This window comes from Lagopus muta, chromosome 2, assembly GCF_023343835.1.
Source record: "Lagopus muta isolate bLagMut1 chromosome 2, bLagMut1 primary, whole genome shotgun sequence".
NCBI lineage: Eukaryota > Metazoa > Chordata > Aves > Galliformes > Phasianidae > Lagopus > Lagopus muta.
Window position 1 is genome coordinate 34999082 of NC_064434.1, and position 15111 is coordinate 35014192.

Sequence of the window (15111 nt, forward strand, 5' to 3'; positions counted from 1 at the left end):
TCTGATATTCTGTTTACGACTATTGTAAGATACAGACAAGAAAGTCCTGTACATTCTTGACATTTTCTCTGGAATGCTTAGATTTAACCCAGAATTAAATTGTATATCAAAACTTTTTCTCTACTTCAGACACATATAAACCTTTTCAACCCTATTACAGGTACAGGTAGCCTCTTTTGTCTCCTCTTCTTTTCTTTTCTCCTTCCCTCCTGCCTCTTGTTCTTTTCCAGATCCTGACTCAAATCCCAGCTACCAGGGCAAACAGACAGTAATACAATATGCTTCAGAGTAGAAAAGACACATTCCTGTGCTGCTCATCACCATCATGACATTGGCATTCACTGCTCCATTAGCTATGCCAATACAGCTGTCATAAGGCAACAGGTGTAAAGCAATCATAAGAATGATTCAATTAATCTAAGACATCATTATTTAAGATTCTGATCTCAGTCTTTCTTGAAATAAGAAGAATTGAAAAATACCTCCAGAATTAGATCTCAAAGCCAGGTTCATACTGTAGACAGTTGGAAAAATGTACTACTTGAGGAACTCAAACTCACTTATTCTAATTAATAACCTGATACTGTAAGGCTGTATTTAAGACAATTTCTAGATATTGCATGGCTATATAACAGAACACAGCAGTATGCACAAGTAATACCTGCAGCCACGTATTACCTTTCATCTATCCCATGTAGGCTTACAGCTGCTATAACACGTTTTAATATTGCCATTGCTAGGAAATACGGTTTTTATCCCTTGTCCATTACCCACCACTTTAATAGTGACTTAAACTGCAGGTTTGCAGAACAAGGTCCACTTGTCGGTTTCTTTAACATAATCCGGCAAACTGCTGGTGTTCATCTTTGCTGGTGCTGCAGAGCATATGCTTACAGCATATTAGAAACAGCAACTGTGCTACGAGCCTTAAGCTGGACAAGCAGCAAAAGGAAAGATGCTGGCCTGACAGCTCAGAGACTTGTTTTCCCACCTTGAATCACAGGTCTACATTGTTGCTGCATATAAAATAACCCAGAATTTAATTGCAATTCACAGAATCTCATTTTCCCAGTAACTTGTAGAATGCACTCCTAGTTGAACCAGAGCATGGAATTTGATCTAATCATACATCTGTTCATCATTCTTTTTCCTCCTACCTGTAGTCTTTCCTTTATCCCTTTATTTTCAAAACAATTCCAGCCAGTGTTGTATTTCAGGAATGCAAAGAGCTTAAAAAAACCCAAAAAAACAGCACCCAGCTACGTGCACAAAGTGTCAGTCTTCACAAACTATAACAGTCGTAAGCTGTACCGTTTCTGACAGAGCTTACAAATATGTGAGATCTGTACTGACACGAGAGTGCAATTGGTTCTCTCTCTCCACTGATCACAATTCTGTGGGATGTCTTCGCCAGTGTGAATGTCTCTCTGCATTCAGGTACCCAGCAAATTCTAAATTCAAGCTGTAGGAAGGCTGCCTCCACCTAGGACCTCCCATGTCAGGTAGTTCACCAAAGCAGCATAAAGGGCAGAGCGACTGCAACCTTCCATCCAGCTTGAAGACAAAGCTGGCCAAGGATGCCAAAACTGGGGACTGAAATGAATGAATGTTTATAATACATGACAACATGTCACTCAAGCTTTTTTTAAAATTTAAGTTAAAAATCATGACAGTCTTAAAGGCTTGGAAAAAAAATAAGAAGTGCATCTGTTTTATTTTAGCACTGAGTTACTAAGGAAGCCCTCACGTAGCTGAATTTTAGAGGATGTTTTTGTGAGAAGTTCTGAACACTAGATATATTTTGCTCACAAACACAGATGACCAACAATTCGTTTTAGTTGCAGTCTATCCCATTAGTTTAAAAAAAAAAAACACCTTTTTAAAATAAATTTAGATACTGTATATTTACAATAAGAGTCTTTGTTTACACAAATATTAAGCAGCAAATCAAACACAGTATATTTCTGCATTTTCTACTCACTTGTTCCAAAGCTAAGCAGAAACTTCCTGAAAATAACTAACTAGTTTCTTTGAACAACAGCCAAAACACTCGAAAAAAGATTTATGCATTCCCTCAGACACTGCTATATAGGCAAAACACGAGGCTTCCAAAGGAATGCTTAATGTTATGCTGGTCACCTGTAGGTAGTGTTCAAATTAGCTTTAATGAGATTCGCAGAAAACTTTCTTCCATGCCAGAAGAACAAACACAACCAAAAAGCTCGAGATGAAGATGAGTATTACTGAAAACTTCTTACCATGCAGATGCAATTGATCGTGGTGAGAACTGTTTGCAAGCAATTTCAGCCTGAAGCAAACCCTAAATGCATTTGAGATTCTTAAAGAACACTACATGAAAGGCTTACATCAGAGGCCTTGAAGCATGTTAAGAAATCACTGAATTCATGGCAATTACCTTATTAAAGTTTTATACATTCCCATTCTAAATAAACTTGCAGGGACTACTTAATCTTTTGTATTCTGATCACATGCAACTGTTTCATCACATGGAACTGACAGAATTCATCTGTTTTCTTTCTTGTGCTTTTAAGATCAATGTAAAGTAAGGCCAGTTGGGCCCCTTCCTTCTCTAACTTCATTCTCTGAAAGCAAAAAAGCTACTTCAAGGGCAGTAGTGTGAAATACTTCAATCTGTAATTAATGAATTAACTTCAAGAGCTTTTCCGCACTAATTGGCAAAATACATTAATGCAAAAAAAAAAAAAAAAAAAAAAAAAGCGCCAAACTTTCCTTCGTGTAGATTAGAAAAAAAATGAAATCATGCATATATTCTGAGTGAGGGAACAGTTATGGAAATTATCATTTGACACGAACATTAAAGAAACAGCAAATTACAAAGTTAAGCTGTTTTGATGCTTCAAGCAATAGGCAAGTCAAATCTCCTGAAAGGAATTGCAATGAAATACAATCAAAATGTTTTTGTTTTTCTTTTTAAACAGATTAAACAAATTTATTTTGAAACCTGAGCTATAGAGGTATTTATTATCCATCAGAAGATTTCAGTTTTATCCCAAGGTATATTACTCAATCAAGTTTTTATATTTTGCTTTCTACTTCATGAAAAAACCACAAGGAAAAAAAGAAATTATTATGCCATACAGTGAAATACTGAAACGTACTATAACAACCATACTTCTACAGAACAACAAATTAGGTAAAGTTACATCTTACTGTGTGCTACTACGTGATACAATCAGTGACTTGATTGTTAATTGTCATGGTTTTATGTTGGTTTTTTTTTTTTGCTTTTCAGCATTCCACATCAAAACATCATGTAGTGTACGGGGCATTGAAGTGTTAATGCTCCAATCCCAGGTACCTATCCCTGTACATTACAGAAGTCACGGGATCTGGCCCTTCCAGGTAGGGGGCGCTCTCTTGCTGCCTGGCAGTGGGTGCTGGAGGGTGCTTTCCTAGCCGTTCCAAGCTCCTTAGGTTTGACTCGGTCTTGGGAACTCTCTCTCCTATCTTGTTTGATTTATTATTCTCAATTTCAATTAAATTGTATCTATTGTGTTATCTTATATTCCGGTACCATAGTAAAATAAGTTTTCCTCCATAGACTGTTGCCGCTGTTTTTTCCTCCCTTCCTGTTGGAAATAATCCAAGTAATTTTTGTCAGGACGGTATCTCTGATAAAAGCAGAATTTATTCGCGATTGCAATGGCGGGCGTCCCACAAGTAGGAGCGCGCCTATGGACACAACATGACAGCCTTTATACCCTGTTTTCTCCCCCTTGCCTTCCCCCTCCCCTGTTTCCCCACTGGCTGGGTACTCCAGGTTCACAATCTTATCAGAAGGTTTACATTTGTTATTTACTTGTTATCTGGTGCCAGTCAGCAGTCATCCTGTTGTCTCCAAGATGTCTCGGTGCTCTCCTTGTCCTATTGATATGGTGATTTTCTTTAAAGTCATCATCGTTAAACAAAGAGCACTGGGGGATGATGTCAGGCCTTCCCAATGTCAGGCGCTTCCTCGGGCTGCCATGGCTTGTTCTCTGGTTTGCTCTCGTGCAGGATATTCTTGCAGTGTGTATGACAAAATGTACATATATACACATATATACAGTGTGTTCCTGGGAACTATGATAGCGGAGATCATAAAATAAAAATAATATTATACAATTCTAATGCAGAAACAACACTTGATTCCCACAATTCCCCCCTTTTTCTTTTTTATACATTGTTGATTTCTGCAATTCTTTAAGGTTCACTTTTATAGACATCGCCCTCATCTTCACTTTCTTTATCTCCCATCTCCTCTAATACCAAAATTTTTTCCAAATGTAATGGCTCCCTTAGTGCTTGCTTCAACAGTGCTCTCTCTATCATTATTATCTACATTATTATAGTAATTATTATATCTATATTACTATCTATTAGTGCTCACTCTACTAGTCCCCTCACAAAGGGGGTAACACAGCAACCAGTGGCCATCAAGGCTCCTGCTGCTACTATCAAAGAAGTAAATGTGGATGCAGTCACCCCTTTCCATTTACCAAACCAGAACTCCAACCATCCAGTGACAGAAGTATCTATTCCTGATTTCTTTTCTGCCACTTCATTGCCAAGGGTGGCACCAAGTCCTTGCACTGCCTTCATTATTATGTCATCCAGAGCTGTGTTATTGGGATAAAGGTGCAACAACGAGTACCCAGTGTTACATATACATTCCTTTATCATATCTTAGGAGATCCTATTTTCTCAGGCCACCCTACTTGTGGCATATAACTGTCCTGCAATTCTCTTTATTGCACTCTTTGTATAATTTGTAAATCTCCATTGATTATAACAGATGTAGTTAACCCAATCTACATTCTTGTTGATCATCACCCACCAGGACAGTGACTCAAACCCTGCAACAGTTTGATTTCTTGCCTTAAAATCATCAGGAACAACAAGAAGATAAAAGTTTAAATCCTTAGCTTGCCCACATACCAAACAATATTGATATGTAATAATGTTCGTCACAAGAGATACATAAGTATTTACATTAAATGCTGCACTCATCAAATTAACATTTCTAACAGTTACAAGAGCCCACATTTCTGTCCTTAGATTCACAGTTTTAAGGGTCCAGCTGATTTCAGTTCTCATTGTGTTCGAGGGACCTTCTTATCTCTAGTATGATGTATTCACAATGCTTTCACTGTTGTGTGGGATGTTAGCAGTGCCTGGAACAGACCTACCCACCTTGGTCCCAGGGGCGAATCTTAAAAGAGATTTGTTACATACATATTATCGAGCCATATCAAGGCCTTGGGCTCTAGTTCCTAGAACCAGTTTCTCCTTTTCTCAGAGCTATTCCTGCAGACTAATCACATGCTCAGTTAGTATTTTGCTCCCTACTTGGGTAGAGATCCCCGTTTGTACAACATAAGGCCTTTTGTACGGTATTGTGAAAGGACTTAACCCATCTTTGGCTCTAGGTTTTGTTCTGGTACTAAGGAGAGCCAAAGGCAACAACTGTGGTCAGGATAGTCCAGCTTCCTGGCCCAGTTTTACACCCTGTGATTTAATTACATAGTTCATCTTTTCCTCCTGACCACTTGCCTGTGTGCTGTGTGCAATTGCCAATTTATTCCCAATGCTTGCTGACCTCTTGGACAATCTCTGCAATAAAACGAGTTCCCTGGTTGAAGGGTATTGTTGCAGGACACTCAAACCTTGGAATAATCTCCTGCAAAAGTACCTTGGTTACTTTCTTGGCACTATTGGTCCTGCAAGGGAATGCTTCTGGTCACCCTGAAAGGGTATTGGTTAGAACTAGCATATATCAAAACCCTCATTTTTCCTGGCAGTTAAAAAAAAATCAATTTGCAATTGTTGTCCTGGAAGGTTCCCTTTCCAACAAGCCCCACTCGTACCCTGTTCCTGGTACTAGGATTGTACAGTTACTTTCTGGTGTCTGAACCCCCCCATGTTTTATTATGTTCCCTTAGAACCAAATTCTATAAAATACTAACGGGCACAACAGTGTGTCCATCTGGGTATGCACCCATCTGTCAGCTTGCTCTCTTCCCTTCATTCATTAGATTCCTATCCTTTCTAGAGTACCTTATAGGTTCTGACTAAGGTTCAGGTATTTCAAGTGTACCGTCTGGAATTAAAGCTGTTCACCAATTTCTTTTCCTTCAGCTGCCTGTTTTGCCACCTGATCCATCATCATATTTCCAGTTTCCTGTACAGAGTCACTCTTCTGATGTCCTTTACAATGTATAACAGCCATGATGTTCTTTGGTAGATTTACATCATGCTGAATTTGTTTTCCTTGTGTGTAAACAATCCTTGCTCTTTCCAGATGGTACCACGAGTGGGTACCACCCCAAAAGCATATTTAGCATCCATCCATATATTTAAGGTTCTTGTCAAGGCAATTATTTCAGCCTTCTGAGTGGAAGTCCCCACAGGTAATGGTTGTGCTTCAATTACCCTGTCAGTAGCAGTTACTGCATGTCCTGCCTTACGGTTTCCTTGTCTTCACAAAACTGCTTCCGTCGATGAATCCAGGACTCCTCAGCATCGTCCAGGACTCCTCAGCATCGTCCAACGGTTCCTCCTGTAGCTCTGACCAACTTGTACAGACAGCCTCCATGCAGTCGCACACTGCTGGCTTGGAGGCAGCTCTGCGTTGGTGTTCTGGGTGTTCAGCAAGTTGCTTCCTTCTCTTTGATCAGTTGTTCTTTCTGTTGAGAAACTTGATAGCCATTTAAATCAAGAAATTCAGCAAGCTCACAGTCCATTGCACAGTCCTTTGTTACTGTAGCATCCACGTACTGCAGTAAAGTTCCACTGTGAGATGGTGAATCCAAATCTCAGGCTCACGAGTTGACCAGTTCTCAAAAATCATTGGGCTGTTCTCACAACCCTGGGTAACACTGTGCAGGTTAACTGAATTATTATTATTATTATTACTTTTAATTATTATTATTTTTTTCTTCTCTCCATATTTGAGTTTTTCTATTCAAAGGCAAGTAATTTTAGACTTTCTTTTGCAAAACCAGGCAGAAAAAGGTGTACTTCAAGTCCAGAACGGTAAAACCCACCTACTTATCCCTTAACTTGGTTAATAAAGATATACACCATGTGTTGTATATATTCAACTTTTCTATTAATTGCCCTCAAACCTTGTACCAAACTATAGCTCTTGCCATCCAATTTTTCATTTGCAAGATTGGGTGTTGTATTTGGATTTCTATCCAATTAGTAATCCAAAATCCAAAAAGTTATTTTTATTTCTTTTATCCTCCTACAATCTTGTATCCTCAAAGGGCATTGCTTTACCCTGGTTGGGCTGGCTCCCATCTTTAACTTAACTTTCATTGGGCTGCATTTTTGGCTCTGCCAGGCATCCCTGATGCCTGCAATCCCGTGTATACCCAATGTAGGATTTACGTAACTTCTGGGAGTACAACATTGCTTTTCCCAGTTTGTGTTAAAGCCAGACTTAAAATTTTCAGTCCATTGCTCTTGCTTGACAAGTAGGTCCAATCGTCTCTACTGAATTTAATCTCCACATTCAACTATTCTAACATGTCATGCCCAAATAATCGTTTTGGAGAACCTGGCATGTACAAGAATTTATATATTCCTACTTGTTCTCCTAGCCTGTATTTAATTGGTCCAAAAAAAAAAGTAAACTTCTCTTGCCAGTAGCTGCTACAACTATTACAAAAATCATCTACGGGTAACAGTAAGACGCACCCAGAGGTACCAGAAAACAAACCTCTTCAGCCTGCTTCCCCTGCTGCTTTCAGTCCTGGCAGGGTGGAACTCTCCCTGAGTCCTTCCAGGCTCCCCTTACCTCTTCTTCTAGGTAAGGACATCCCTGTTAACCTTGCTCAACTTTGCCTTCCTCAGTTTGTTTTTCCCAAGCCCTTTTCACTTCCCAAACTCTCATCATCACAGCCATTACTAACATTGTATTTCAGTTTCACTCCCTTCTCTCCCCAGGCTTCCAGTGCTCACACTGGATATCGGGTTTCCCCAGCTCTGCAGATGCCGGCTATTCTCACTTCCAATGTCCGTCCCATCCCCATTCACAAGCACTGCACCCCTTCACATCACAGCGGGAGGCTCCAGCCCCCAGTTCTTTCTCCCACTCCAAGTTGTTCTTACAAGCCGCAGTGGGGGGGTGTACGGGGATGTGTTCTTGTGCCGGCCCAACTCTAATATCCCAAACTCACTGTTTTCCTTAACCTTTTTGCCATTTTTTTTTTTTTTGTTTGTTTGTTTTTCCACAATTCCACTATTTGTACCCTCAACTGCAATTCCACATACCATTAACAATTGCAATTCCGCATACCATTAAAAACTGCATTGCCACATAATTTCCATATACCGTTAACAACTGCATTTCTACATACTATTAAAATTGCACTTCCACACAATTTCCACATACCATTAAAAATTGCATTTCCACATAATTTCCACATACCATTACAAGTTGCATTTCTGCATTTCCATATACCATTAAAACTGCGTTTCCACATACTATTAAAACTGCATTTCCACACAATTTCCACATACCATTAAAATTGCATTTCTTCATTTTCATATACCATTAAAAACTGCATTTCCACATATCATTAAAAGCGGTATTTCCACATAATTTCCACATTCCATTACAAGTTGCATTTCTGCATTTCCATATACCATTAAAACTGCGTTTCCACATACTATTAAAACTGCATTTCCACACAATTTCCACATCCCATTAAAAACTGCATTTCTGCATTTTCATATACCATTAAAACTGCATTTCCACATATCATTAAAAGCGGTATTTCCACATAATTTCCACATACCATTAAGACAGTTTCTCCCAGTGCCTTCAAAATCCACAAATCAAACAACACAATTCCTCAACTTCCACAAACACCCAGCACTTGGTCTCATGATTAGGATACTCAATTATACAACTGGTCCCATTACTCCATTTACGTTCCTGGTTTCTTATTCAATATTCCCCCTGGCTCACCAACAATGTTTCTCCAGTGAGCCAAAATACAACCCAAGGGGTCTTCTCATATCACTTTAGACACCCCTTGTTCCATAACAGCCTCGTACACAACATAACATAACACCTTCAGGACATAAACATTTAACAATCATAAAGACAGTGACAATAATCAGGACAATTTATCCTCAGGATCCTTCCTCTCTCTCTGCCTTCCTCCAGAGCTCAACCTTCCCTCTGTATTCATTTCCCACACTTGCATAGCTGCCAACCTCCTTCTCCAATAAACAACATATCAACGATAAACATCATTTCCATCCGTAAGTACAAATTAGGCCCTAGAAATTGATCTAATTGTTCTGCTACACTTATAGGATCCTCAGTTAAGGAATTTTTCTTGCAACTCCTAACTTCTCTTCTAGTAAAAACAGCAGGCATTACCGCACCTTTTTTCCCTTTGACCTAAGACTGCCTTAAGAGGACAAAGTGAAGTATTAGTAAGGTTAGTATTAGAGAAAGGAAAACTCTCCAGGTCCCATTCGCATTACTCCAACTCCCTCAGTAATTGAGAGCGCATCCTCTCTCCAGGACCCTGCACAGATCAGCAGCACCCACTCTCCTCCTCTGGAGAGGTCACCGCTGCTTTAAAAATTGCACTGCTTTAGAAATTAAAAGGGGGGGGAAGTTACCTAAGGGATCCCATTTATGATCTTTCTGCTTCTCTTTCCCATTTCCTTTGAACTTGGACTCCTCGCGAGGCACATTTCTTTACTCCTTGCACTCATTAAGCGACCTAAGCCAATTCTGTTTCAGAAAAAGGAGTCTTACTGTTGACATATAAATACAAAGTCTGATAGGCCCAATTTTCGTCAGACTCCTATTTTGGTCAAAAAAAAATGATTTTCCCTGTAGTGGCTCCCTACTGTATACAGTATTTAAACATCTTTTCCCTGTTCTTTTCCTAGTTTTGGGATTATTTTCCAATTTTGAAACACTTCTCCCAAGGGGCTGGCTCTCTCTAGGCACCATTCCGGGGACCTTTTTCCCCTGCTCTCGGGAACTCCTATTACCCATCCCTCCAGAATGCTACTGTGAACTCCCCAGCTCACAGGTTACCACACTCTGATTCTCGGATTTTGGGCCCAATCCCTCAGGAGTACTAGACTCCTATCTCGGATTAATAGGGGTGTACTGCTGGCACTTCGTCAAGCGCACAGGGTACCGCACACCAACAGTTCCCTCCCGAGACTCTTCCTTTCACCAACACAGCCGCTTCGTCCGTCCCTGGCCGTGCCCCTCGCGGGACAGCGGAACCGCAGGTCGGGACTCAGCACTCGCTTCGCACTGACAGCGCGTCTCAGTCACACACACTCAAAGAGTCTCAACCGACCCCCAAGGAAAGAGTTAAATCCCCTTACCTTGGTCCGTGCACGAAGTTACCGGGTCGCAATGGCCAACACCCGTGCCTGCCTGCCCCTTGGCTTTTACAGAGTCCGTCCTCTATGAAACAGTCTCGGTTTTTTATCGGCCGTACCAAGGAGTCACCTCACCACCCAGACAGGACCGCTGAAATCAGCGGGGTGCACCTATCCTGTGCAGGGCAGTAGGGAAACTCTCAAAGAGGCGATAATAATCCCGGACGAGCCCCCAAATTGTTGGAAATAATCCAAGTAATTTTTGTCAGGACGGTATCTCTGATAAAAGCAGAATTTATTCGCGATTGCAATGGCGGGCGTCCCACAAGTAGGAGCGCGCCTATGGACACAACATGACAGCCTTTATACCCTGTTTTCTCCCCCTTGCCTTCCCCCTCCCCTGTTTCCCCACTGGCTGGGTACTCCAGGTTCACAATCTTATCAGAAGGTTTACATTTGTTATTTACTTGTTATCTGGTGCCAGTCAGCAGTCATCCTGTTGTCTCCAAGATGTCTCGGTGCTCTCCTTGTCCTATTGATATGGTGATTTTCTTTAAAGTCATCATCGTTAAACAAAGAGCACTGGGGGATGATGTCAGGCCTTCCCAATGTCAGGCGCTTCCTCGGGCTGCCATGGCTTGTTCTCTGGTTTGCTCTCGTGCAGGATATTCTTGCAGTGTGTATGACAAAATGTACATATATACACATATATACAGTGTGTTCCTGGGAACTATGATAGCGGAGATCATAAAATAAAAATAATATTATACAATTCTAATGCAGAAACAACACTTGATTCCCACACTTCCTACCTTCCCATTTTGTACGGCTGGGGTGAGGGGGGAGGGCAGGGGCCTACTGCCCCCCTGTCATGGGCATAGATTGATCTAGTCAACTCCATGACAGATTTTTGGTGGAGGATGGAGGCATAGCTGCTCTTTAGCTTTTAGAACGAATCTCTCTCTCTGCTCTTAGAGAGCTTTGTTAGGGAGCATTATCAGTAGAGCAGGTTTCTGTGCTGGAAAACCTGACCTTGAAAGACTACGCGTACTGCCAGTTTTCTGGGATATTTGTAAACTTTGAGCACTGCTTAGTCTGGGTAGTGTTTTTTTCTTTCCCTCCTCTTGTTAGCTTCAATTCATTAACCCCTTTTTAGCAGGCACCAGCAATTAACCCACTCTTTATCGTGCTCCCCATTCATAAGTTAATTCGTCAACTAGAGAATCAGGGAGTGATCAGCAAAACTCACTCGCCTTTTAACAGCCCCATATGGCCAGTGCGTAAAGCCAGTGGAGAATGGAGGCTGACGGTGGACTACCGTGGCCTGAATGAAGTCACACCCCCACTGAGTGCTGCTGTGCCGGACATGTTAGAACTCCAGTATGAACTGGAGTCAAAAGCGGCCAAATGGTATGCCACCATTGACATTGCTAATGCCTTCTTTTCCATCCCTTTGGCCAAAGAATGTAAGCCACAGTTTGCTTTCACATGGAGGGGCATTCAGTATACCTGGAACCGTTTGCCCCAGGGGTGGAAACACAGCCCGACCATTTGCCATGGGCTGATCCAAACTGTATTGGAACAAGGCAGCGCTCCTGAGCACCTGCAGTACATTGATGACATCATTGTGTGGGGCGATACAGCAGAAGTCTTCACAAAAGGAGAGCCTACTGCCTCCCCCTGTCACAGGCATAGATTGATCTAGTCAACTCCGTGACATTAATTCTTCCAATTTAATTTATTTTTAAGTGTCAAAAAACCAGGAGAGTCCCTCTCCCACGCCCAACAGCCGCTGCCACATTCACACACATATATCAATGTGCTTCCCTGTGCTCCACATATGCATATTAGCCAACCTTAGTAAATCCCCTGTTTTGAAACACAGAAAAGAGAAGCAGTCTCTCTGAAGAACTGTTTAAGTAATGCTTTCCAAAGACTTCCCTATAAAACCATTGCTACAAAGGTATGACAGCAAGGTGTCTGCTCCTTCGCAATTTTCTGGTGACAATGAAAGCAAAGACAACGTACAATTTCACCCAGAGATAGATGACTTGCCTAACCTCAGTCCAAGGACTTCAATCTATCTCAGGTAGGTTTTTACCAAGCAAAAGTGATAATAAGGTAGAACAACTTCACTGCTTCCAAAACATGACAGGGAAATGCATTCATTTACACTGACAGGTTTTTAGTATGAGAGCTAATGAAGTTATTCAGCTAAAATAGAAAGGTCAAGAAATGCATTCTCTCTTCTCATGACTACTGTTCAGAAAAGCTTAGCAAGTAACATTACTAGAGGCCAGCTTTGAAACCACAAATACAGATGTTATAGAGCTTGTTTTGCAATTGGTTCACAAAGGAAGATTTACATAATTTAAATTAGCATGAATACTTACACATGTTTCAATCAAAAAAATCGAACTAAACCATTTCTAAATCAGTTAGTAATTCAAATTTGCTGAAAATAAAGATGACAGAAGCAAAAGACATCAAGTCACAGAAGTCAAACACCAAAATATCAAAATTCTATCAAATTTTACAAGCACTTAAATCAACTGTGTAATATTTACTATGTCTACTGTATCAAAACACAAAAGCTATACTAAGAGATGAGATTCTGCATTTATTTCTCTACATTCTCTTCAAACTTTTTCTCATGCTTAGAGAATGTCATCTCAACACCTTGATTTATTTCGAAGACAAGTAAACAGCTCCCCCCAGAGCAGTTATCATTACTTTTCTGTAGATAAGAAGTGACTTATGAACAGTGTGATTCCCACGTTCAGCCACTGACTGCATCAATTATTCCTGAATCCCATGATTCAAGCCTAAAAAACTTGGTCTTGTTTCTGAACAAAAATAAGTTGTTGACACTGTTACAATTATTATGTAATATGCTTCTTACCCCATCTAGGAGAGTGTTTGTTAGATGCATGCGAAGATCTTTACGAAATGGAAATTCCAGATTAGATACATGAAATATGGAGTTGTCTCTATCAATCATATATACTTCATTCTTGCCATCAATCAGCATCATGTACCTGCAAAGGCAATGCTAAGAAGTTAAAGATGCATCCTCTAAATCAAAACACTTTATTTGTCTTGTGTTAAAAAAGTAATCCTGACGTGTTATAAAAGAGCATTTTAAAAGGAACTTTTTATAGTTGAAAAACTGAAGCCTCCTGTTTCAAAAAAGCAGTTTAGTTTGATGTAACTGTAACCAAGGAAATATTTCAAAATTACAGGATCAGAATATATCTAGAAGAACATCACTATGTACAGACAAAATGATAAAAAGAATGGAGATCTCAACACTGAAAGGGATACATGAGGCTAATTCATTTAGACTTTGCTAAAAAATCTTTGACTCCAATATTTCTTTAAGTGGGAAAGAACTTTACCTGATATAAATCTGCAGAGTTTAATTCACAAGAAACACTTCTTCGATCAGAAGTTATCCAACCCTGCAATATTGCGAATCTCAGCAAGAGACTGAGCCTCTTTCCATTAAAACACTAGGAAATTTAGACAAGAAACATTCTTCTGCCACGGTACGTGTAAAGAAAACTTCAACACTAACCTAACACTAACACTAAATAATTTGTGAGCTTGGTTCAGGTGCAAACAACTGATTTTTCTAAAATAAATAAATAAATAAATTATTTACAGTAAGGCAGCACTAAGAGCCCAAATCAAAAATTTGAGCTTCTTTGTGCTAAACCCAAAGATGACTGTTCTAACCCTACAGAGTTTACATCCCATACATAATGAAAAACAGTGAATTAAAAGTAAATGATTGGAATTTCACCCTTCACACCAGAATACTCTGAAACAGAGAAAGCATATTTTGAGGAGTCTCTCAGAAAAGAACTTTTCATACTTGTAGAAGTCCTTAAATACAATAGATACACTGGTGGAAAAAACAGATCTTTCCATAATTCATCCAGTTCTCCTTGGGAAGTCCTGGTTCTGAAGAAATAATGAGTTACCAGTAGCCTTTTCTAAAATTCACCACTGCTCTTAAAAGCAATGCCCATAGAATCCCTGCTGTCAAAAGCAAACCAGCCCCCAGAACCCCTGCAGGCATTTGGTCTATACAGGCAGCTCAACTGCTCCCTTTACAGATCCCACACCTCCAGAAATCAGTAAGCTTACAAAATCAGAAACCAGGCTGCTTACAAGGGCATAGCATCACACATGTAGCTTAAATAAATACTTTCTTCCAGTATTGTAATTCCAATCACAGTACACACCACATATCATATTAACTAATTTGTATGAGTACTTCAAGGTGCCGTGTACGAATCACACAAAAGCGAAGACAAGTAGGAGCAGAAGAACTGAAGTCTTCAGGAAGGCTGGGAGTAGATCAAGTTAATGCAACATCAGGAGAGCTGAAAGTCACATGAGGTGCTTTATGAAAAGAAATAATAATAATTCAACCTACGTTGAACTGGATGACTTCACGTCAGTTCTTTAGGAGATAAAATAACCTGCACACAAAATTAGTTCTTCAAATCGCACACATTTGCTCAAAACTGAAACCAATTACAAAGAGTACATTGGGTTTTTCTCAAAAATTAAGGAAATCACCCGAAGGAGAAAGAAAAAGTATTGTACACTTCCTATTTCAAGCAACCTTAACTTTCTACACACTCACATACTCTTCACTGTTTTTAAGTCCTTGCTTTCTTTGCAATTTGCCTCAATCACAAAATA

The 15111-nt window shown here is 40.0% G+C and overlaps 1 protein-coding gene across 3 annotated transcripts in view; it reads right to left on the reverse strand.

Moving 5' to 3' along the window:
• Positions 1–15111, reverse strand: part of RNGTT (RNA guanylyltransferase and 5'-phosphatase) — a 196766-nt gene that overhangs the window by 133055 nt on the left and 48600 nt on the right. For all 3 annotated transcript variants that reach the window (XM_048937810.1, XM_048937809.1, XM_048937806.1), the window contains exon 9: positions 13298–13433. In XM_048937810.1, the coding sequence (XP_048793767.1) occupies positions 13298–13433 (136 nt within the window). The remainder of the gene's footprint in view (positions 1–13297; positions 13434–15111) is intronic.